Below are 26,607 nucleotides of genomic sequence, written 5' to 3'. Positions count from 1 at the left end.
TACTCTTCAACTTGCTGATACAGGTTAGTATCATAGACTTTAACTTGTTAGTACAGGTTAGTATAATAGACTTTAACTTGTTAGCACAGGTTAGTCTATTAGACTTTATCTTGTTAGTACAGGTTAGTGTATTAGACTTTAACTTGTTAGTACAGGTTAGTCTATTACACTTTCTTCATGGAGCGTTCTTCTATGATCTCACTATTGGAGCTGACGTGTTCCGTCCTTGAATGTGTAATCAGTCGAAATGTTTTAATGTTGTCAAAGTGTACACATCATATTGTTGAGACTCTGCAAAGTATACAAAGTTGTAAAGTGTGAATTCACAAACTTGAATTTGAAAGAAATGTGTTGTGTTCGTAAACAAAATGTCTTCTCAATCACACGAGCTTTTAAGGTATTTAAAAATCGGTACTTCATCGATAACTCCTGTTCTGTGTTCCGTGAAATAAGGGGGCAGATTTACAGTATTTATACAATATCCAACAACAGTCAAAACATAATATGAAAAATAGAGGGAAAACAAAAAAGGAATAATTAAAAGTAAGTTTGAAATTCTTGTCAAAGAAGACAAGTCATATCGAGGCATACATATGCAGTACAAAGAGGACCAACAAATATCTAATTTGTTTCAAGGAAATGCTGTTTATCGACCATTTAACAATGTGAAAGTGTCATGGAATGGTGCGATACGTTCTTGTGCCAAGAGGGGTGGAAAGCTTGCCGCGATCAAAGACCCCATCTCACAAATTAACGTAATACAGAGTATCATAGAAAATGGGTACGAGCAAGATGGCGACGAGTTCTGGTTTGACGCAACAGATCGAAGAAGAGAAGGAATATGGACAACATTTTCAGGGAAAATTCTGAGGTATTCGAACTGGGCAACTGACGAACCAGAAGATGATAGTAACGAGGACTGTGGTTTGATTATGTGAGTAACTGAAATAGAACAGAATAAAATATGACAGCAACCGTTAGCTAAGTCAAATCTCTTTAGTGATCACTTTGCCAGTACCTATAACACAGATGCCAAACTAATGTGGTTACGAATACATGGTTGTCTATATGTGAAAACAGAGCAGAAGAGGGGACGACATGGTATATATTGTACATAGGAATGAAGAATAGAAATTAACAACTGGAATCAACATCGCAATGGTTAACATTGAGTAAAACACTTAAGTACCTTTAATTCCATTCGTTCCACCAATTCTTACCAGGGTCGTTCATAATAGCAGTGCACAGAACATAAAAATAGACCCACCACAACTGTTAATAAACTAACATCTTTATTTTGATGTTATTTTGATGTATGTATGTATGTATGTATGTATGTATGTATGTATGTATGTATGTATGTATGTATGTATGTATGTGTGTGTGTGTGTGTGTGTGTGTGTGTGTGTGTGTGTGTGTGTGTGTGTGTGTGTGTAACACAAATCCGAATATTCCTTAAATACGTTATCTGGTAGGATACAGCAATAACAGTTTTTACTGTCTGTTCAATTTTCAGAAGTGAGAACGATTATAGATGGACTGCCGAACAGTGCACTGCGTACCATAGCTATGTGTGTGAATTCGAGGAAGAAGAAGAAGAAGAAGAAGAAGAAGAAGAAGCGACTGACGTAGAGCTAGGTAAATTATGTGAGCTGAACCGTAGCGTCTACCGTCCACTGAATGTCTTGACTTGGAGGGTCGCTATATTGTTCAGTTACATATGCATTTGATAAAAATACAAAGGTTTTTATTTTGTTTAGTCATAAACGATATAAATTCCAGAAACTCTCAATGGTCCCATCTTCTGAAATCAGCCATAAAAATATTAAAACCGCATTTATTTTTACAAATTTTGGTAACAGGGGTAATATTTTTTAGACGCTCGCGGTCTATGCTCACTCACTGTCTGAATTGAAACACAGATATGTATGTATGTACATGTATGTATGTATGTATGTATGTATGTATGTATGTATGTATGTATGTATGTATGTATGTATGTATGTCGGGTTGGTTCAGGGTCTATGATTTGTTGGAATAATGCCTTATTCATGTTACCTCTGTATAGGTATGTGTGGCGACGGGTGGACAAGGATGGGTCATTCCTGCTATCGGATTAATTTGAGCATCAAGAGTTGGCACATGGCGAGACGTTCATGTCTGAACATGAACTCTGACCTAGCAAAGATGTTACCTGGCACTGAATCACAGGTGGCTGAAGTGCTTGGAGCACATAGTCAACTCATTACACTGCAACAGAATCTCGGTGTCAGCCAAGGATTCTGGCTCGGACTGCATAAGGTACAATCCCCCCTCTCCAGTTTTCATCCTGTCTCTGTATCTGTACATGTATCTGTATCTGTATCTGTCTCTGTCTCTGTCTCTGTCACTGTCTCTGTCTGTCTGTCTGTCTGTCTGTCTGTCTGTCTGTCTGTCTGTCTGTCTGTCGACAGTGTCTCTCTCTCCCCCTCCATCCCCCTCCCTCTCTCTCTCCATCTCTCTCTCTCTCTCGCTCTCTCTCTCTCTCTCTCTCTCTCTCTCTCTCTCTCTCTCTCTCTCTCTCTCTCTCTCTCTCTCTCTCTCTCTCTCTCTCTCTCTCTGAATTTTGTTTATGACTGCTGTTATTATTATAATTTTGCACACTGACAAGGACCCCGATGACGCCTTCACTTGGGCCGACGGATCGATGGTAAGTGATCCTATGTGGTTGCCAGGGGAACCAAACGATGTCGACTACAATGAATATTGTGGTGAATTGGAGGTTGGAGACCAACCTTTAGGTTGGAATGACGTCGACTGCAATAATTTAAGACCATACATTTGTCAAAAAGGTAAGCGAACCAGAGATAGTTTATTAAACTCTGTGAAATAATGGAAAATTAACAAGAAGATCACGTGTGTTGCTTGCAAGTGAATAAGATAAGGGTACAGATGGATTTTTGTGTCAACCATGTCGATTGAATAGCCAGGAAGACAATAGTCTTGAAATACGCGTATGACACGTATCAAGGACAAGCTATGTTTCTGCATAAATAAAAACTAACAAATTAAACGTAATTTTCATATGTATAACGGCCGTATACAATAATTCAACTGATTCTGCTTCTAGAATAATATTCAAGATAATATCCATGAAGTTGTCAATAAGTAATCTGAAGATAACATTTCATCCATAATTCCATTTGGTAACATCCAAATTTACATCATGAGGTAGAGATTGTACAAGTTTGATATTTTCCGACAACCAATAAGAGTAATGTGCGTTTTGAAAATGATGTCAGTTTTATTTTCATGTTTTTCTGTTTGAATACGTGTTTTTTGTTGTTTACCACATAGCTGCCTTAAACCCCAGTCAACTAAAATGGTTGTTGGAACTACTATATATAACCAACTTATTCTGACTACTATGTTATTTTATCACACAGCGTCCTACCATATCGAATCCAGGGGAAATGGTCTGGAGTAAAGTCTCCGAAGCAAGTTCGTTTGCAGGTGCTATTGTACATCAAGTAGCATATCACAACACGTTATATTACTAGTTGTAGCAAACATAAGCTTATACCCCTGGCGTACAGAATGGGATATCTGTAGTCCTTTACGCGATGTCGTATATATATATGTGTGTGTGTGTGTATATATATATATATATATATATATATATATATATATATATATATATATATATATATATATATATATATATATATATATATGTATATATATATATATATATATTATATATATATATATATATATGTATATATATATATATATATATATATATATATATATATATATATATATATATTATATATATATCAGTGATGCATGGCTTAAATAATTCAAAGATTTTAACATTTGTTGTTCCTTTTTTTTATCAGAAGTCGTGAATTTGGTATGTTTCGTTCTATACAGTTTTGTATATTTGTATATAACATACAGTAGATTGTATATAGATTAAGAACTGAAGTGAACATTTCAGCTAAGAGCAACATTGATTGTATTTGTATTCCTCACCCTGAGATTACCCTTGATATTCTACCATCACGATATTATTCAACATCATCTAATCTTGAATCTCCAACGAGGAGAAAAATCTTAGAGATCGATGAAAAAAACCCACCTTTCTTGAAAAAGAAGCCACGCTGCTATCAAAACTTCGGCCCGACTTACAAATTTTCTTCATTATTTCTTGGAGTGACATATGGCATAGCAACACTTTACTATTTTTAGAACAAATGCCTATACCTGACAGTGTTAACTTACAATACGTAGTAACCAGGTTGCTAGGCAGCTATTAAGTAGAGAGAGAGAGAGAGTGTGTGTGTTGTCCTCACCTGATTGGCTTATTTTAATAACCACGTGCTCAAACGTCACCTTGGTCAACTTGTTTTCAAATTTGTAAAATATGCCGCTAGTAATGATTTGTGAAAGAAATGATAATTGTACAAAGCAGCCAATGTAAACAAAATGGACTTGTTTGTTGTTTTTTACTCTTTGCAAAGTGTTGAAATGTATTTCATTGCATATTGTGTGGTTATAGGTTTAAGAAAAAGATGATATGTCAGTATATACTATACTATGATAACGATACTACTGTTCAACGTCTATAAATGACGTTACGCGTAGGCCCTCAACGTTAGCTTTAGTACTCAATGTGAGACATGTCGACAGTGGTATGCAACGTATACAGAAAGTGATATGCATGTTGTGAACTGTTTATGGCACGAGAATGACTGACAGGTAAAATAGAAAATACGAAAATCCAGATATAGATGTGACAAATATGAAACTTAGAGCTTGCCGTGATCTGAATAGTCGAACTGCTGGGTAGCCTACACTTTAGTCAGTAAACTATACAGTCATTGGTGTCATGCTTGCAGCCAACATTCACAAGAAACCTGATAGAGCTGAACAACGCGACGTATCTTACAGTCTACCTACAGGTATCATCTCGGCAAAATACGTACTTAGAGGAATTCTACTAGAGTAACATTGAGCGGATGTATTATTCTTACTATGTGTGAAATGGATTTATTGTGTATAGCTGTATTAAACTAATCGTATCTAGAAGCCACTCTGTTGCATATCAATGTGTATTTGTTGTATTGACCATGTCTGATACACAATCAATATTGTGATAGACACTCTCCAGCCTTGTGTTTTCAATGTATAATACGTAACACACAACTACCTGCTCTGGATGTTGAGAAGTGTTATGTATGTATGTATGTATGTATGTATGTATGTATGTATGTATGTATGTATGTATGTATGTATGTATGTATGTGTGTGTGTGTGTGTGTGTGTGTGTGTGTGTGTCTGTCTGTCTGTCTGTGTTTGTGTGTGTGTGTGTGTGTGTGTACGTACGTACGTACGTATGTATGTATGTATGTATGTATGTATGTATGTATGTATGTATGTATGTATGTGGGAAATAGCGCCTTATAAAGGCTAATTATATAACTATAATGTCTTGTGATGTGATGTAATTTGACGTATTACAATGTTGAATATGGAACAACACATTGCTTGAATTTTACGTGACGTCATTTATTCTAAAGTGATCATGATGTCATTATATATGATTAGATTACTTATGACCCCCCACACACACGCACACACACACACACACACACACACACACACACACACACACACACACACACACACAATAGTTGAATAAGTAATATGTCCTTCGAAGGATTCAGGGAATTCTATTTCTCGAATGCATATAGTTAATTCTTTACCAGTCTGAGAGTGGATACATTGCACTCAAAGCTCGTCACAAGGCCTTGATCTGAACCCTAAAGCCAGCTTAAAAATGAAATATATTCAACATACACACTCTCTATTCAGTTCAATATAATATCCAACCTTTCTATAGGGAAAGGAAACAGTGTATAACTATTGCTAAAACTGTACCTTGTTTATCGTACATTATAAATAAAATTCCGAAAAGAAAAAATATAAAGCTTATTTCATAGACCCCCGGCAAAGATATATCTATATATTGTGAACCACTGTTGCTGAAGGGAAGTCTGCAACTATATAGGTGGGAAACGCATACATGCAAAGGTTATCATTCTACCACGTACAATCTAACGTCTCGTTGATAAAAAGTACAAAACCTATACGAAAGTACGGAAAATTCACTATGATGTGGACTGTGTTCATTGTTGTGACGTCATTCAGCCTTGTCAAGTATGTTGATGGAGATACAAGTAAGATAATTTATGTCAATGTGGGATATGAAATGATTTATAACAAAATAGTATATTGATATTCATGTGAAGTGCACACTCTGACGTGACTGGCTTGGTCAAACAAACTACAACTCGTAATTAGGAGTAGATATTTACATTCATACAGTTCATAACGAAAGAAGTAAAACTCAAACGAACTTGTAAGCTTGCCTACCAATTTATTGAAGACATAAAAGTGAATTATATATCCACAGCCTTACATTCTTATATTACACGATTCAACATTTTATAGATTTCTCTATAATCATGTGTAAAAAATGAAACTAGCTTATAAAATCACTCTCTGTAAGATTCATCTAATACGAAAATGAATGTTTTTGATTTCTACAATTGAATTCCCTTTTAAAAGGAAATTCACCTGTGTCAAACAGGTTGTTTGAGCAATAAATGTCCAACTATTTAATGTATGTATAGAATTTAATTGTCTCTGTCAAATAGAGTGGCATCACATAGTTAAAATGAATCTGTCTGTCTGTCTGTCTGTCTGTCTGTCTGTCTGTCTGTCTGTCTGTCTGTCTGTCTGGTATATAAAACAACCCTGAAACTTGCTACACATCTTCCTTATGGTAATGACAAGAACTGATTAGATTTTATTAAGAAAGCAAGCTCCAAATCTCATATAATTTAGTGTGTACGTATACATTGCTGGTAAGAAAGTACATGTGTCCTTTAAAGTAGCTATCTTAATGGTTCATTTACATAATTAATGATTTTCTGTAATTAGGCAATATCTAAGTATGAAAGCTTAACGTTTCATATAATTGAATGGGTATATCAGGTATGGTAACTACATCTCTGAACTTTACGTTCCAGCAATTGATGTGTGTAGGAACAAATATCAAAACGCTTTGCCCTTATATTACGGAAGGCATTCAGTTTATACCTGATGTTATTTCATCCTTCGTATCCTTCGCTTAGAAAAGAACTATGTCATTTTTCCAAACAGTACCCAACATGACAAAGCAATACTTTTACCTTCGACCAGTAGCTAATTCACAATTTTTCGTTTGTCTATTTTTGTATACAAAGCCTTTTTTACTCAGTGAGAGGACACTATTATCTTTGTAATGTCTATTTTATTTGTCATTGTGTTCCAAAAGTTACAGTATTAGTCATACTTTTAAGATCTGTCGTCTTTCAGTGTCAGTATCCCAACTCGGAGCGGATCTATCCACATTTGACCGATATAAAGTATTCAGTGAACCCAGCCGTGGCTGGCAGGGTGCAATCCGTGCATGTAACAACCATGGCGGCAAGCTCGCTGCAGTTTTAGACAGTACGGCAGCTTTGGAAATTGCAGATATATTAAAAGACACAGGGACATCCGATGCGAAATTTTGGTTCGACGCAACACTTATACATGGCGAATTGGACTGGAAAAAAAAGAGCGGGTCTGGACTTTCTTATACTAACTGGAAAGACGGACAACCTTCTATCGTCGATGGTCAAAATTGTGGTTTCTTACAGTAAGTCGTGTGATTATTTGAAGTTGTTAGAAAAGATCGATTTTTTTTCGTTTTACCACTAGAATTCTCTACTGATAGTATGATTAATATTTAGACATAACGTTCTGCATTTTTTAAAAATAGAAACGATGGTAGTGACAAATGGCAGGCAGAGAGCTGTGGTGAACTCAATGGCTATATTTGTGAATTCGACAAAGCGGTCCGTTCTCCAGGCAAGTGTCTAAAAACATAAACGAAAAAGAACCTCATATATTACCATTGGTGGCGTAAGACATAATATTCAGATCTTGATTGATTGATTGATTGATTGATTGATTGATTGATTGATTGATTGATTGGTGCATATGATCCGTAATGGTCTGCATTTGAGAACATGACGTGCATCGCGGCGATTTCGTATTAGCTTTATGTTAATGCTATTAAGCGATGCAGCAAGATCAGTGAGACTGATCACCAGGTTTCATAACACAATACAGATAACTCACAAACATATGTAAAATATGTTTGTGAGTTATCGTTATTGTCTCTGTCTCAACATAAAACATTGTGATCAGTCTCACTGATAATATTAAGCTTGAATCAACGTTTAATAACGAAATCTCCTGCAAGAATTGAGGATCTGGCAAGACAACAACTGCAAGTATGACTGACTCATCCCCACACGCACACGCACACGTACACGCACGCGCACACGCATACCTTAACTTCATATTTACTAGTTTATCTGCTTCTGCTAAGGTACTTGTGAAGATAACTGGGTTTGGTACGGTGATCGATGTTACACATTTTATGTTACTCCTAAATCCTGGCACGAAGCGAGGGAAAGTTGCAAGCAGCTGTCTGCCGACTTACCGTCTTTGTCGACCATGATTTCGAAGCGGTTGCCCGAAATTTTAGTGAAGAAATTCGGTATTGCTGAAAACTTCACTAATCCTTTTTACAGCGTTTGGATAGGTTTGCGTAAGGTAAGACCCAGAGACTGGAGGGAAAATGAGCACATACTGGTACACGGTATACCCCGGGATATTTATATGTCCTGATAATAGTACTTTGTCAGCACATTCCACATATACATGTAGCCTCGAAACGTTTGAAAAATGGTCATCTTTTAGAACACCACTTATGTATACCCCGCCTCTCTCTCTCTCTCTCTCTCTCTCTCTCTCTCTCTCTCTCTCTCTCTCTCTCTCTCTCTCTCTCTCTCTCGCTCTCTCTCTCTCTCTCTCTCTCTCTCTCTCTCTCACGCTCTCTCTCTCTCTCTCTCTCAGCTCCATTTCATGTGCAATATCACTTTTTACTTTTTATTTATATCATAATTGTATATGTGTGTTTTGTATTCGTTCATGTCAAATAGATGGATGGTGAATTCACCTGGGTGGATGGTACCAAACCAAGATGGAATAATTGGTTGCCCGGAGACAGCAGCAATGACTCGGAGGAGCAACAGGAAATGATGGATGACGTCGTGGGGGAAGATGAGTGTGTTTGTTTGAGGTCTGGTGATGACATTTTGGCCTGGGATGGCGAACCATGTCATTCGCTGAAGCCGTACATTTGCGAAAAGGGTAAGGAAAAAGGTCCAGTGGAATAAAGATCTTCAGTTGAATCTCATACCACTAGTTTCTGAGGTTGACTACAATAAGGTGATGATTCCCATGGTAGAGTGTTTTATCTATTGTTGTAGCTAATCTTATACTGTGTGGTGCATTGTGAATTTTGGATGTTTGTGTACGTATCACCATCGCAACACTAAGGTCTTAAGCTTATAAGATTAGTATCATTTTACTTGCCTATGAATACTTTCCTTACTGAGTATTACTTTAGAGACTATAAGATACTATTTGAAGGTGATGCCCTGCAGTCACAAAGAGAGCATTTTAGGGAACGAGCAGAGTTTATGGTAGGGGGTTGAGAAGAACATATTTTGGTCATAATTTTTTTCGCATCCCCTCTCGTGCTCTCAAAAATGTCATGTCTCACCCGAAATGAACCCAAGAGTTTTCGTAGCCCCCCCCCCCGGACAGATTTTTATGTGTGCCATTGTGTGGTACCCCCCCCCCCATTTCCCCTATACTCGGAGATACTTATAACCAACAGGGTTTCCTCTATCTTGATTATGGGCAGAAACAGTATCACCGTGATAGTGAGGATAGTGGGAAAGAGAGTGGGATGGTTTTTTCCTTTCCCATGGTGAGGCCGTTTAAACAAAAATTCCCGAAATTTAAAATAGTCGACAAGAAATAACGTGCGGAGTTAGCCGGTTGCATTTACCGGCTACCGGCCCTTATCTAATCACCGATATTGTAGTCACGGTAATGACTGTGACTGAAACTATTCATCCATGTAGGTGTTCCAATTATTTCTGTACACCATTTAATATGCACGTTATTTTCCATTTATTTCAGGTGTTTCCAAGATCACCTTTAACGTGTAATATCAATATGCCACGATCTAGAGCCGTTTTCTTACAAGACGAAGAATAAAACATCAATAAATGAAATCTCTGAATTTACTTTATAAACGTACTTAATCAAACTCTGACAGTCTGTAACGTTTGAAGATATCGATGCTGTAAAATCAACATAGATTTTGTTGGATTCTTTTGAAGGTCCATGAATGCTGAGTCATCAAACTTTTAGATTATATTAGTGTTGTGATACAAATAAGTAGCAGATATATATCCGGTATAATGTTGAAAATTTGTCATGAGCATTTATTCTACCAGCTTAGAGATTAAAGGCCTGCAACATATAAAGATAACGCTCATTATGCTAGATGACTTTGACAGTGTAACACACTCACAGCTATAGAGTGGTTATGAAACTGGCTTTTAACTGTCATTTTAGAGTGTACAGCTTTGTTAACTACTAATGTTGGAATACAGTATGAATATACAGGAAAGAAATCTGTCACTGTGTTTTTGAAACAATTCAAGTTGCGTTTTGGGGACTGGATTCGTGAAAATGTTGACTAGATACATGCTGGATGTGTCGATGGCTATTAGTGCATTATTTTCTCCGTACATATTGAACTCTGATCATTTACAAAAGACGAAAGCCATGGTCGAAATTTGAAGGCATATGTGACGGCCAAGTGAAAGTAGAGACAAGAGGTATTTAAACAAATGCATGCGATATTTTCTCAACTTTATTTACTATATAATCATTGGTTATTAATATCAAATATTGCAAAGAGTACAAATCGTACTCATTGGCAAGTTCATTTCAATGTTGTCTTTGGTCAAAGCCTGTTCTGTACTTTTAACACAGGACTCGTGTTAATTAAATATATAATACTACAACTTGTATTTCGTCAGCAGCATTTGTCCTATAGAATCCTATGTAAATGGAACAATGTAAATATCGCCTTAAATGTAGCCAGAGCACAGCAAAAATATCAATTACACGTACATGTAATAACTATGTATATTGAACCGTCGACCAGTTTACATCGGATATTATACAACATTTTCCTTGTAATTTTTTATGAAATTAATACTAATGTACATTATAACGAGATTTCGGTCATCAAAACGAATTTAATATTGTGCATTATATAAAACTTTTATCTCGAAAAATGTATTCGAGTCCTTGGAACCAAAAGATAGAGGAATGCTCAGTTATACGAAATCTTAAACCCGAATGTTTCCATGAAGTTAATTTTCTTTCAATGTCACCTAGGCAATTTATTAGTATTGTATCTCACTACTTCATAGGCAAGAATGGTTTTTGTCAGTCTTCAACATTTAGGTATAGCATTAAAATACCTTGTGTCGGAAGGGTAATCCAGCTCTGGTTATGCAAAGCTATACATACAGTCAACGTCTGAAACCATCAAAGACAGAGGATGGAGTCAATATCTTATCATGAATTCATCTTTTATCGTCGATATTTTAGAACAAACACTAAGATGCCAAGTAATGCAGCTGCAACGCATATAACCAATAACATTACGAAGATGATAACAGCTCCGACGGCGACACTACCTGTAGATAAAATAAACAGATAGACAGACAGACAGACAAGCAGACAGACAGACAGACAGACAGACAGACAGACAGACAGACAGACAGACAGACAGACAGACAGACAGACAGACAGACAGACAGACAGACAGACAGACAGAAAAAGCAAAAGTGAATAGAGGAAATAAAAAAGTGAAAAAATATGTTGATATCGAATGATAATCACCTTCGAGACTTGATAATGAGTACAAAGAATATGGTGTATGGCTCTGATAGCTTTCTCTACGTCAAGCAATGGAAACGTGTGTCTACAGTCAAAGTGTTTCGCGTCGCTCACATCATCGCAGTGCCACCAATTTCTGTGTTTGGACTTGTTTTACACACGATCTTTTCAATTTGTATAAAATGGGTAGATTTGACCATTTACTTTAAGACTGGTGAAGTAATTCACACAAATTAAAGTAACTTACTGCTAGGCTGGTCACAGTTCAACTCATCGCTATTATCACCACAATTGTTAAAGCCATCGCATTCCAGTGATATGTCAATACAACGCCTATTTTCGCAGAAAAACACATCGTCTCCTAAACAGGTATCTGCAAAATAGACAGTTTATAGTATAACCACACGGAACCCAGGAACCGTGTGCCAGCCCCCCCCCCCTACATAAACAAACAAACAAATAACGAAATATGCCTTATTACAAATACATGTACTATAATATGAATAATTATAGCTTTCATTTATTAATCTATACATTTATATAGGGACGGGTCTGTATAAAATATGCTACCATGTTTCTAATATCTGTATTACGTGAGTCTAGTTCTAAACTGGTTCAGTATTTATACATATTAAAAACTTCATTACTTTACCAGTCTAGTCAAGGCAGTTATTCGAGCACATATTTTGGATGTTTGGTTGGACATTTGCATATCAGTGCAGTCCGATGACGACAGCCTGACAGTTTGTGATGGATTACTACTGACATGTGCTCTTCGCTATTTGCTCACTACAGGGGAGCACCACAATTTAACACCTTTTGTAACTGCCTTGACTAGACTGGTAAAAGTAAGGAAGTTTTTTTTTTTTTAATACGTAATATTGTACCAGTTTAGAACTAGACTAGTTTTATGTATAATACAGAAAGATAGCATAGTTTAGTCTACACTGTGTACAGACCCGTCTGTATTTACATGTAGACCTATAGATACAAGCAGTTATTCATGTGTTCATGGTATTTTCATGTACTCACGCATATTTCGTTTGCTCTGGTTTCATTTGGTTGGTTTTCAATCATTTTCAATAGATTCCATGTAACGTATCGTCCTTTACACACTACTCCGAAAAGTAGACACTTCATATATCATATCATCCCCTACCATTGTCGTAAAACCACCAAGCCTATCATATTTTATTTATCAGATGTTCATCATGCTTACCTGTATGATACGAAGTAAATATTAAGTCGAATCCTCTACCAACGTTTTCAGAGTTTGTATACAATCTCAGTGTAACTGACATTTCTCTTGAAATTGGACCACTGAATGGTGATGTTTGGTTACCACATATTGTGTCCATAGGGTCTTTATTTGGCATATCGTCGTCAACTGTGCCGTCATATATTTCTAGGTAGTCAATGCAGGTATCATTGTAATCTTCAAGATTTACCCATTCAAACTGAATAAGTAAGACAAATTGGTCAGTCTACAATATGTGAATAACAAAACATATACTTGAAGGGCCGTTCTGGTCATATTCACGGAGACTGGGGACAGAGGAACCATCGTTACACTGAACAAATATTATGACAGTCAAATGCAGTATACTATTCTCATTCAGGGCCACTTGGAAACATGCCAACTGTATTTTATCACGATTTTACCGAGGTTATGCTCGTATCCTGACCAATCAGATCTCTAGATTTGCACCATCAATATAATGGTGTAATATATTTAGTGTTGAATGACTTACATTGATGTCTATTCGTTGGCTGGCGTAAGCAGTCCTTGATTCGAGTATAAGCCAACAGTCCATATCATTTTGATAATATTCGTCTTTTTGTGACAGTACTTGTCCGCCGTGAGATGTCTCAGTTTGGTTACATCTTTCATCCATATAAACTGTGCGGAGATTAAAGAAATGTCAAAAATCGTTCTTGCTGGCCAGAGCATATTTTTCCCAATGACGTAATGAAAAATAATATATTTTGTTTTGGAGAGCGCACTAAATAGGCCTGGGCTTTTACGACGATCATGACGATGCAGAAAAAAATTATAAGATTGATCGTACTGTAAAATGAAGACTCTCCTAATTTACTGCTGTTGATATTATTGCGGTAGTTGCTTTTGTTTTGTAGCTGTCGTTAGTATTGTCGTTGTTATGGTTACATGATGCCAATGTGTCAGTTTTATCACCTTGATTTAGTTTCTGACTATTGACGCCTTTCTGACTATCTTTTAGAGCATCAGTACAGATGATAAGATCTGGTGCCATCTTGTATAGTCGTTGCGACGTGCAGTGTCGATAAAATGACAGTTTATCTAAAAAGAATTGTTGCTTACTTAGATTCACACCAGTAGACATATATCATATCATTTGATAAGTACTAAACAATGCAAATCTCCAGTAAACAACAACAATTTATGGCTCATTAGTACAAAGTTGGCAATATGTTAGAGCATTTCTGAATGGTTGTCGCTTCGGGTGTTTCGTAAAAGGTTATTGTATATTGTATCCAATCACTAAAGGCGTCTCATTCTCCCTGCCATAACCTCCAAACAAGGTCAGTTGACCAGGTTGTCGTCCGATCACATGCATTTATGAAACATTAAAGTTATGGAAGTGTGGACAGAAATGTCTAATTTGTTGTAGAGTGTTAATAACATGTCGTTTACTTACTGGCACTTTGTATTACCTTGGTGCAATTCAATAAAGTCAGTGACAGCGTAAAAAAGGCAATTACCCGTTGGTTGCAGTGAAATAATAAACTAAACATATCTGGATTCATGGAACACTGCATTGTCTGATAACGCAGAAATCGTTGTACTCCTTGGAAGAAGTGTTGTCACAGTCCCGAAGAGTTTTTTTTTCAATATTCTCCGTTAGTTATGTGCCGACATCTCTATAGCATACAACGATTGACAACTTCTATGTTAGTAAGAAATTGTTCCAAAGCCTTACTACCAAGGTGTGGTCCAGTGAGCACGGAACACCAAAGTTAATGATAAATGTAACTATACACTGGTTTATACTCAGCTCACAAAGTACACAGATTAATGCAGTGTTCAGATGAGGAGGCAGTACACAAGTACACAGTTCATCTAAATTTATCATTAGTATCAGCTGATAACGTTGTATTGTGCAAATTCACGTAGAGTATATGGTTCTTCTATTTTAATACATCAATAACATTTTCTTACGTGGTGACAGAATAGTGCTAGTTCTCCACATCTGGTTCAGACATGGACGATATACAATTTGCAATGTCGTAAAGGCTAGGTGGGAATACTAACTTTAAAGACGTGTATTAACGTAACGTTTATAAAGGTATCACGTAAAACGATGAGAGCTCAGTTTTGAATTTGTCACTGCAGTATAATTTTTCGTTCAGACACCCATAATATATTCACTGAAAATTGTTAAAATGCCAATAATTAGACATTGTGCATGCTAATCAGTGGTCAATATTACCAATACGCAGTACAGATACAGGTTGAAATCGTGATCACCGTTGAGGGCGCTGATTTTTGGGTGCGAACCCCCAAATCACATTCATTTCATTTGATCGTGTATACAGCTACAAAAGTACTTTTATCCACAGGCGATGTGATACTGTAAACAGGGTACGATATTAAGAGTAAGTTATTGTATCTAACAACATTTTTATTTTAAAAAGTGCAGCTTTAAAGTCAGAAAGGTATCATTTTCGCTCACCATGCAACCGTACAATCGCGATGTCGTGATTTTCTATTCCTGCCGTAGATGGCGTCATTTTATTATTTCGACAGATTTAAGAAACATGGGGTCGACCGATTCATGAGAAATATAGAATTAAATAAACAAAATATGGACTTATTCTTTCTAAAATTATATAACGGTGTTTAATTTATGTGAAGAGTTCTGTGCTGTTCAGTGTAATTAGTTAGCACATCATTGTAAAAGGGAAAAACCACCTCTTCAGTACGTGCTGGAGGTACCATTTTGGGTTTTGAGGCACACAGCTACATCCAATTCCTAGATAACATTTTGCATGTATCTATTCTAACATTTGCTGCACAACTATATATCTCATTGATGTATACTAGACTGCTATAAAAGTTTATTTTGTTAAATTTTGACTCAGAAGGTAAAGTGCAAGGTCAAATATAAAGAAGCTGACAGAAAAGTTGTATCAGCATAAAGGTAACTGGAATGAAATCTCGATGTCTTATGGCTCCACAGCTATTTTTATATATCCAATATTATAATAATTAAGGAAGACATTGATAAAAGCAACACATTACTGCATGTGTGTATTACCTGTGCACCAGATCTTATAAATTATTGGTCACATTTAATTGCCACAAATGTCTGTTATATGCAAAAATGAACTTAATTTTGGTAAGTGATCCTGAAGGGCTTGGTGAAAGTCAAAAGTCAAAGTCCTAAAAGAAAACGTATACCTGATAACATGGGGTTAGACACTTGAATGGAGTCTATATCTAATACAGTTTTGAGACTACAAAGTGTCTGTGATATGTAAGAAATTGGTTAGTTTTGGTATTTGGTCCTAAAGGTTAAGGTCAAAGGTCACAGTCTGTAAGGCCACCTTAAGCTTGTTCTTTTAATTACTATATGTCCGCCAATCGATCAAATTTATATATGCCGTGTAATGTCGTGAAATTTGTCGTGCACATGTAAAATAAGATATGTCACCTTTGTGCCAGGTTTGAAGGAAATTGGATATTGTATGTCTGAGAAATGACGTATTATAGATGGATGGATGGATGGATGGATGGATGGACGGACGGTCGGAAAACATGAATGATTGTGTTTGTCCTCCCTACTGCAAACAAACAGAAAAAACAAAAACAAATAAATAAACAAACAAACAGACAGACAGACAGACAGACAGACAGACAGACAAACAAACAAACAAACGAGCAAACACACACAAACAAACACACACACACACACACAAGGATGCAATTATTGCATATAGCCTCACCTATACATAGATCTCTCTATCTCGCCCTCTCTCCAGTCCGTCTTTATCACACATAGTCATAGTAAACAACTTGGTATTGTTTGATTAAAAACATGGAAACTATTGTTTAGAGTTTATGCAAATCTTTGGGTATATAATAACTATTAATTAGTGAACTCGTTATAACGTCAATATGTAAGTGATAATTATTGGTCACAGAAAGTAAAGGTTGGCGCTCCCTCAGTAAGTAAACCTGCGTACGAGGTTGGAGCTCCCAAGTAGTTGAATGTCGATCCAGTTTAGTTACGGCAGCGCCATTCCAGAACCTGGGGCGCGTTCGATTTGCACAATCATGATCATGATTTATCAATCACAATCATGATTTTGCGTTTGATAAATGATTGGTAATCATAGTAATCATGCCCCGAACTATGATTGCCGTGATTACAACATGGCGGACAACGTAATCATAAGAGGATCGCGCGCCCGTGGCTGACGGCAAGTTAGAAATGACGGAAACATTATGTAAATAAATTGTGTTCGGTCTGATTGATAATCTGTTATCATTGTAATCATTTTGACGGTGTAAAATCATTTAATTTATCGGAAATATGCAAAACATTTAAAAATGTTTACATGTAAGTAATCATGATCGTGATTGAGCGTTTTGTTTACAACCCCGTTTCGAGAAATGACGTCAGATTAATCACAATCATGTTTGGGCAAATCGAATGCGCCCCAGGGGGTTGTTAATTTTAAAATTGCATATGTAAGGCTGTCGTCAGAATTTACGGCAAGGGGGGACTTGGGAGAAATTATTTTGGTTATAAATATTTTGCGCGCGCACCCCCCCCCGCCTTTCAGACCATTAGAATGTTCATGCCCTCCCCTTTGAACCCTCATTTTTTTTCATGCCCCCCCCCATTTCTCACCCGCCCCCTGCCGTAAATTCTGTCCCAGCCTAAACGTACTGTGACTCAGCGTAATCTTGGAGAGCCCAACAGCGACGCTATTGTGTAAGAGGGTCAACCACTCAGTGATACAGGATGGTAGCATTCTGACCGCGGTTGAATATACGTGTATATCCAGTGTAACAATCTGCCATGGATAAAACTTGGACCAACATCATTGCTACTTGGTTGCAGTGGCTACATGCCAATGGAATTGCTGTAATAATTTACTCTACTTTCATTTTGGTCATTATCAATTTCACGTCGTACCTGTTCAAACAGTTGTCCAATAGACGATTGCTTGAGAAAATCTTTGAAGATTTCCCAGGTGAACCTAAACATTGGTTGTTAGGTCATCTACCTGAGGTAAGACGCCTTTAATTTCATAAATTGCACTGTGTTTTATACATATTATCTGTGATATAATCTTTTGGGGCTTTCAGAAGCAGAATGTGTGGTGATATGAAGCCTGTCTTCGAACATGGCGGAATATTGATTTGACAACCTTGCAATGTATGTCGTCTGGGGCGCGTTCGGTAGACAAAGCGCCCGCGGACGTTGAGTTTTTGTGTAGGATTACTTAGTGAACATTAGTTTTGATTCAGCACTGCAAAAAAGTTCATGGAATTGGTCATTTACAATTGGCAACGGTATTTAGATATACGAATACCCGTCGGGATAATGGTACGGTCGATTTGACGTACATTGAGCGATGCAAGATAAACTTGGGGTCAGGTCACAGGTCAAAGATCACTTCGTTAGTGTAAAAATAGTGTATGCATAAATAACAGGCCTTATTTTAGGCATTCTAGCATCCTGACAGTACTGCAAAGGTGTGATTTAACTATGTGCATCGTCTTTTCAATGATGAGTGCTGAATGTACACAAAATGGGACAATCTTCTGTTTGAATGTGCCGCCATCTTTTGTTTTTCACGCGCAACATGCAAGATACAGTTCGGCGCAGGGCCAGGGTGCCCTGGCCAGTCAATGACAAAACGTTTTGACTACCGAACGCGCCCCTGGTCTCACTTACAGGCTGTAAATGTATTCACTTTGGTGAAAAGAGCTGGAAATTGGGTAGCTGCAACAATTGTAGCGTTTGATGTGATTTTGACGACTTTTTCGTCTGTTTCTGTGCCTTTTTTCGTTCCGACGTTTAACCTGAATAAAACGCTACAATTCCTCTAATGCAAATGCAAATAGACGAGACCACATTGAAAACGTGAGCGAGGGGTCAGCGTACTACCCGTTTCAAACTGTTGCATGCCTTGCTACATTTGCCGATTTTGACGGAATTGGGGTACCTCTGAACACTTCTTTTGACTATTATTACATTAGATAGCAGACAACCAATCAATGTTGACATGTATGGGCTCCAGACAATGCACACAAATACAGACAACACGCACACCTGGGCAATTTTGTAAGGTGTCGTCGTTTTGGTTTTGGCGACGGAAACAGCGTTTTTAAGTCGCCATGTTTATTTTAGACTGGCTCTTTATTTACAACTTTACTGCACAGGTAGAGCCAAAGTACAAAGGTATAGATTTAGTCGTTTGATAACGTCATGTCAACGCAATCTTAAAGTGTATTATGTGAGATCAGTGGGTTGGAATATGGGGTTATTAATTTGAACTCAGACTCACTGGGAGATATTGTTTTGTTTGTGTTTCAATAGGATGGGGACTTTTTGAATCACTAAGACGGTCCTCTGAGGGTGGGGATGTTTTACAGGAGAGGGGTTATAGGTCAAGAATTAATACGCTTATGGATTCAGAGAGTTGAGGTATTATCAAAGGGTCGTTGTGCTATTATAGGTCCATACCAGGGGTAAAATAAATTCTGATTAACATAATTTCATTGGTATTGACGTATGAATAATGACTTTATTTCAGCTTGACACAACTTTAGAGAGTTTTCAGAAGAAAACGGAATGGGCTAGCAAAAGGAAGTATGGAATACCTATATGGTATGGGCCTTTTCTTGCCTCATTTGAATGTTCGTATCCAGAGTCCATGAAAGCTATATATTCAACTGCAGGTACATAACATCACTATGGTATAACAGTAATACCTGTGTCATAAATAATAATTGTATAATATTATATAATATTATATTATAGCATTACCAATTCCAGTGAATTTTGTGACGTCATCGCTGTACATTATTACTGATAATGTACTCCGTTATTGGGCATCGCGGCCCCGGAACGAGCATAACAATACACGCTTATGTCCGTAAGGCAATAACGGTGTGGGTATTTAAGAACAGGGAAATTGTGGGGTAAACACCATAAGAATTTTTTTTAAAAGATTGAAATTAAAATGAAACAAATTTGTGTTCACAGCAGTTCATTGAAGTGTATATGTGTACGTACGTGTGTCGCTATGATTAGTATTCAGCTTCCGGGCCGAACATGGCAGACGATGTTCAGCGCTGTGTATATTATACGTTGTTTTGCGTTTCTCGGTCTACAAATTCACTGGAATTGGCAAAACAATAAAATAATAACAATAATGTACGCCCTCCCAGTCCATAATGGACTCAAGCAAACTTTGCACTCCATAATGGGCTCGGCTGTCGCCTCGCCCATTATGCCGTTCAAAGTTTGCTTTCGTCCATTATGGGCTGGGAGGGCATACATTATTGTTTAAATAATAATGTAAATAATAATAAAGTTTATTTGAAAATTAATCAATCTAGCTGGGGTAGTTTGTTATGCTGAGTTCAAAAAAGGGGGTCATTTTACGAACATCTGTTGCCATGGTAACCAAAATAACCCGTAGATAACGTAGATTTAAAAAAATTAGCCATAAAACATTTTAAAAAAATGAAAATTGAGGAAAAAACTTCCTTTCTGTTGTATATGTACGAGTTGGTGATATCTGTGATAATGCAAATTGTCTCAAATAGGAGCTGTTTCTATGAAAACACAAATTACATTTTAAAATATCGTGTTTTGGTTAAATATATTCCACCTTACAACAGCATGCAAACATTGTCCTTTTGAATATAGATGTATGAAAAATTACTTTGTTCAGTTTTAAGAGGGGACGTGAAAGGGGCAGGGGAGGGGGAATTCAGCGAAAATAAATTGCCCCAACGTATTAGTAGCTTATTGAAATGTGTCAAGCTTACTTGATTGTATTAAAGAATTTTGTAAGATAGCAAATTTACAGAGATTGCAGTTAGAGAAATGTAGCGTCAATGTCAACATTAAATAACTTGATATGTGACTGCTACTATTGCAACCATGTACATGTTAACACACAATAACTATCTGATTCTTGATGTCTACCAGAACCAAAGGATGAATTTACATACGGACTGTTTAAACCCTGGCTAGGAGATGGTTTACTAATCAGCAAAGGGGCAAAATGGAGCAGAAATCGTAAATTACTGACTCCTGGTTTCCATTTTGATGTTTTGAAACCATACGCCAAAATCTTTAGTGGATGTGCTCATACTTTGGTGGTAAATATCATTACATTTGTTAATAATTCATGTAATGAAAGAAAGATGAAACCCTTGATCCACTTGAATAACCCCGGTCCAAGAGTGAAACACTGCACAAACATGGAAATAATAAAATCACGCAGATACATAGGGAGTGTTTACTTATGGTAAAAGCCAACATAAGACTCATTAAAAGGAGGGGGCAAACACAAGGCTTTCCCAAACATTGCTGGGGCTATTGTTTCAAGTGATGTCAAGCTTCCAACTGTGTTTCCCAGAATGACTCGCGATGCTAACACGAGTATGAACTTACATGAGGTCGCTCCTATAGTGTTATCACTAGCATTTGAGCGATGTAGAGTGTGTGAAAATTACTTTCCGGGTCCCCTAAGCATAAAGTGGTGTATCTCGTTGTTGCACCCCTCCAATGACAATCTCTCAAGGAATCCTCATATAGGTATTTGTGCTCTATTCATTATACACATACACATACACATACACATACACATACACACACACATACACATACACATACACATACACATATGAATTAGTATCACAGGAACATGCAGTACATTGTCATTGAAACAAGTAAATATATAGCGCGTAGTTTGCGCATAGCTGTATTTGCTACTGATGCCATGTCTCACTTTGTGGTGATGACAACATTTATTCTACAAACTAATTCTAATAATTTCTTTTTTGCATTTACCCCCCCCCCCCCCCCAGGAGAAATGGTGTAAGATGAGTGAAAGTAAGGAGTCCATAGAGATGTTCCACCATGTTAGTTTACTAACTTTAGATTGTTTGGTCAAGTGTATATTCAGTGTGGATATCAAATGTCAGACTATTGAAAGGTAAGTCTACATTCATACATAGCCGTCATCACTATTTTATACGAGTATACCAGAGTTATCTCCACCATCTATGATTGGCTGCTTAATTCTAGTGATTTTTATCACCTTGATTTTATTTCAGGGTTGGCAATCCATAACACACGGTGATAATACTTAAAACAATATACAACACACACAATAAAGAAGGAAAAACAGGAAAAGTGAGAGAACTCCAAAATAAATAAATGTTCTATATGTTTTACTGATTGATTGATTGATTGATTGATTGATTGATTGATTGGTTGGTCATGAGTCGTATATGCACATATATAATACAAATATGTAATGTACCACTCTACCTGCAGCTGAGCCTCGTTATCGAATCACGATGTACATGTTTTTGTAAATCTCCAGTTGAACAACGATACAGAATGGTGTCTGGCATTATAAAAAGATTTTGTGTCAATTTGTCCACAGTGATGCACAGAATCCTTACACCAAATCTATTTATGATGTTATGAAATTGATCGAGCAAAGATTCTTCAATATTCTTCACCACAACAACTTAGTTTACTATTTCACGTCGAATGGACGAAAGTTTCGAAGAACGGTAAATGATCTTCACTCTTTCTCAAAAAAAGTTATCAAGCAGAGAAGAGAAGCCTTGGTTTTGGAGACGGAAAAGGGACTGAAAAACAACAGAAAATATATAGATTTTCTGGATATCTTACTTTCCGCTAAGGTAAGAGTATAAACGTCTCAAGATCTTTATATATATATATATATATATATATATATATATATATATATATATATATATATATATATATATATATATATATATATATATATATATATATATATATATATATATATATATATACACACACACACATATATATATATATATTAAAGTGATTATCTTGAAGGGGTCAAAGTGATACGTGTCTTCTATAACTATGTCGGTACATCTCTCTCTCTCTCTCACACACACACACACACACACACATACATACGCACACACACATACGCACACACACACACACACACACACACCATTTGTCGTTATGTCAAGCAGGATGAAGATGGTAACGGACTGACAGATCAAGAAATCCGTGATGAAGTAGATACATTTATGTTTGAAGGACATGACACCACGGCAAGTGGAATTTCATGGTGTCTGTATAATTTGGCTAAAAACCCAGAACATCAAAGAAAATGCCAGGAAGAACTGGATGAATTCTTTGAGAGAAAGGGGAGCCTTGATTTGGAATGGTAAGTTTTCTGATGATAATTGAAATTAATCAATAGGATAAGGTTTTTCACAATAGTACTAAAAGTCTGGATTAATAATGCCATGTCTATGGCAAAGTGTATGAGGTGTATGTATGTGTGCGTGCGAGCGTCCGTGTGTACATGTGTGTGTGTGTGTGTTTGTTTGTGTGTGTGTGTGTGTGTGCGTGTGTGTGTGTGTGTGTGTGTGTGTGTGTGTGTATGTGTGCGTGCGAGCGTGCGTGCGTGTGTGTGTGTGTGCGTGTGTGTGTGTGTGTGTGTGTGTGTGCGTGCGCGCGCGCATTCTTGCGTCAATCATGTTGTCCATTTTGGAAACGACCCCAAAACCACGGTTTTAAGCATTCAAATTGCAGTAACAGGATACCATGTAATCCTCTTTATAATCGCAGGAATGACTTGCATAGTTTCCCTTATTTGACGATGAGTATCAAAGAGAGTCTTCGTGTAAGACCACCTGTGCCAGTTGTAGGCAGGAAGCTAAGTAAACCTATGTTTTTCCCCGATGGCAGAAGCCTTCCAGCAGGTTAGCATTGCTTATGTAAATCAAATTACGTCAAAGTAAATGTACTACAATCGAAGAATACAATTCTCCAAACAGTCAATGAGCCCAAATTTTTATTTTGTGGTTAGATAGCATAATTATGTATATTTACTGTTACTACCTTCACTAGCCATGGTATGCACACACTTAGCTATTTGGATTTAGATTACGAACTACATTGTATGTACATATAGCTAAAGCACTAAAATGTGTAATAAAATAGAATCAACATATATGAAATATACGAAACAGGAGAGAATCTCTTACAAATTGTTGTACCAAAATTGTATAGCTTTGTAGCTTTAACGCAGGGATTACTTTCAGTAAAAAATGACGTCACCAACTATACACTTCGCCTACTATATCGATTGCATTGAAAAAAGAAAGTGCAAATTTAGTTTGCTTGTACTTCGACCATTCTTTCCTCTTGTCTATCTTGTTTTAGTTTCGCCTTTCTTATCCATTTGGCCTATTTTGTATCATTTTCAGGCACATGGATTACTATGAATATGTATGCATTACATCACAATGCGCATGTGTGGGAAAATCCCGAAAAGTTTGACCCTTTGAGGTTCCTACCAGAAAACGTTGAGAAGAGGTCACCCTATGCATTTCTACCATTCGCTGCAGGACCGAGGTAACAAAAAAGTAGTGACCCTTTCAAATGTAAAGCGTCCTCTGCCTGAATAGAAGTGTTTGATTAGGAATGAAGTCTGTGATTTGCCATGGCGGTGACTGATGTCTGTGATTTGCCATGGCAGTGACTGAGGTCTGTGATTTGCCATGGCAGTGACTGAGGTGTGTGATTTGCCATTGCAGTGACTGATGTCTGTGATTTGCCATGGCAGTGACTGATTTCTGTGATTTGCCATGGCAGTGACTGATGTCTGTGATTTGCCATGGCAGTGACTGAGATGTGTGATTTGCCATGGCAGTGACTGATGTCTGTGATTTGCCATGGCAGTGACTGATGTCTGTGATTTGCCATAGCAGTGACTGATGTCTGTGATTTGCCATGGCAGCGACTGAGGTCTGTGATTTGCCATGGCAGTGACTGAGGTGTGTGATTTGCCATTGCAGTGACTGATGTCTGTGATTTGCCATGGCAGTGACTGATGTCTGTGATATTTGCCATGGCAGTGACTGATGTCTGTGATTTGCCATGGCAGTGACTGAGGTGTGTGATTTGCCATTGCAGTGACTGATGTCTGTGATTTGCCATGGCAGTGACTGAGGTGTGTGATTTGCCATTGCAGTGACTGATGTCTGTGATTTTCCATGTCCAAAGCCATAACTCAGACTCCATTTTCATCATGATATGATCCCCCATACCCAACCAACCCTTTATTGTTGGAGGCATATTCCATGTCCAACAAGCACACACAACATATCTAAGTCTGTTTGTTTTAGGTTCACAAATGTTGTTGCGTAATCAGAGTAGTGATAATTCCTTAAAACCCAATTATAGCGCGGACTATGTCATTATCAATGACTTGTCTTTATTGATAAGCATCATTGAACATTTCATGGAAAACAGCAAAGTTAAATTTCATTACCTGTGTGTTGGCAATAATATAACGATGTACAAACTAGACCAAATCACAAAGGAATCACAAAGGCTATACTGGTATATTCATATAATGTATCTGTAGCAAAAAGAAAAAGAAAAAAGTGTTGTCGATTTATATTTTACAACGGCGCATTCATGATAGTGAATTCAGCATTCATACATGATGAATTAGTATATTTGTGTCCCTTGCAAATATCATTACATATAGAGTTCATATGGAAAGACAATGCAATTTACCATGTGAAAGATCGTACGTATTAGGCATGGATTTCTAATATTGTAACTTTCATTAACTCTCTGTCTTTGTTCCGTCCAGGAATTGCATCGGTCAGAACTTTGCCATGAGTGAGATGAAGATAACGATTGCATTATTGTTGCACCATCTTGAATTCAGCATAGACGAGAGCAAACCTGTCAAGGGAAAGAATATCTTGGTTTTTAGAACGGTGGATGGAATGTATCTTTATTTGAAGAAACGAAAGTCGAAGACATGATGGCTCATCGTAAATACTGGACCGTGACTACAACGAGCATTATCTACAAATCCAGATCAAGGGATTGTGATGTAGTATATTTCCTTTATTGATTTTTTAAAGAAAAAGAAAAAGGTTGCAAGAAATATTGGTCATACTATAATAGTATAAATCGTATGTATTTCTGAATCTTGAAAAGCCAAGTGCAGTATGAAACGAGTCACATGAAGGTTGCTTTTGCTGTCATTTATCGCAAAGCATTAGTATTAAGAGTATATATTCTTAGAAGTATTCGCATGTCATAGTTTGACGAATTAAGTTCATTTACATGTAGCACAGGTGATCAATATCTGATTTTACAAGTGTTCAAGAGATACTATAAAATATATAACAACGAAACAATACTGTACATTGGTTTGATACCCAGGCTTCTTATAACGATCGAACAATATAGCAATTTGAACGGGTGATGCAACTATCAAATTTGAATATATTAACAAAGAAAAGCTATATTATTGCACTCTCAGTGACAAGATCACTGTGAAGTGTTTTGTGTTTTTCAACCAAAATAACAAGATCGGTCAGTCTACTTGCCTTATACT

At 37.0% G+C, this 26,607-nt stretch overlaps 3 protein-coding genes across 3 annotated transcripts; 2 read left to right on the top strand and 1 right to left on the bottom strand.

Moving 5' to 3' along the window:
• Positions 1-593: 593 nt before the first annotated feature.
• On the top strand, positions 594-9,323 carry LOC144437022 (C-type mannose receptor 2-like). Its single transcript, XM_078125890.1, has 8 exons — positions 594-934; positions 1,517-1,638; positions 2,069-2,301; positions 2,651-2,831; positions 7,408-7,732; positions 7,856-7,944; positions 8,471-8,697; positions 9,087-9,323. The coding sequence occupies exons 1-8, from the start codon at positions 594-596 to the stop codon at positions 9,321-9,323; spliced, it is 1,755 nt and encodes a 584-aa protein (XP_077982016.1).
• A 2,829-nt stretch (positions 9,324-12,152) lies between these two features.
• On the bottom strand, positions 12,153-14,192 carry LOC144437021 (enteropeptidase-like). Its single transcript, XM_078125889.1, has 4 exons — positions 14,114-14,192; positions 13,671-13,819; positions 13,139-13,376; positions 12,153-12,292 (listed from the first exon to the last, which is right to left on the bottom strand). Exons 1-4 carry the CDS (start codon positions 14,190-14,192, stop codon positions 12,153-12,155), a joined length of 606 nt encoding a protein of 201 aa, XP_077982015.1.
• Positions 14,193-17,923: 3,731 nt separating this feature from the next.
• On the top strand, positions 17,924-26,095 carry LOC144436318 (cytochrome P450 4B1-like). Its single transcript, XM_078125073.1, has 9 exons — positions 17,924-18,200; positions 19,732-19,876; positions 21,138-21,310; positions 22,022-22,149; positions 22,606-22,870; positions 23,207-23,403; positions 23,811-23,944; positions 24,452-24,599; positions 25,849-26,095. The coding sequence occupies exons 1-9, from the start codon at positions 17,988-17,990 to the stop codon at positions 26,024-26,026; spliced, it is 1,581 nt and encodes a 526-aa protein (XP_077981199.1). The 5' UTR covers positions 17,924-17,987; the 3' UTR covers positions 26,027-26,095.
• Positions 26,096-26,607: the final 512 nt, after the last annotated feature.

This window comes from Glandiceps talaboti, chromosome 6 (assembly GCF_964340395.1).
Source record: "Glandiceps talaboti chromosome 6, keGlaTala1.1, whole genome shotgun sequence".
Lineage (NCBI taxonomy): Eukaryota > Metazoa > Hemichordata > Enteropneusta > Spengelidae > Glandiceps > Glandiceps talaboti.
The sequence above is the reverse complement of the archived record's forward strand: the minus strand, read 5'-3'. Positions and strand labels throughout refer to the sequence as shown.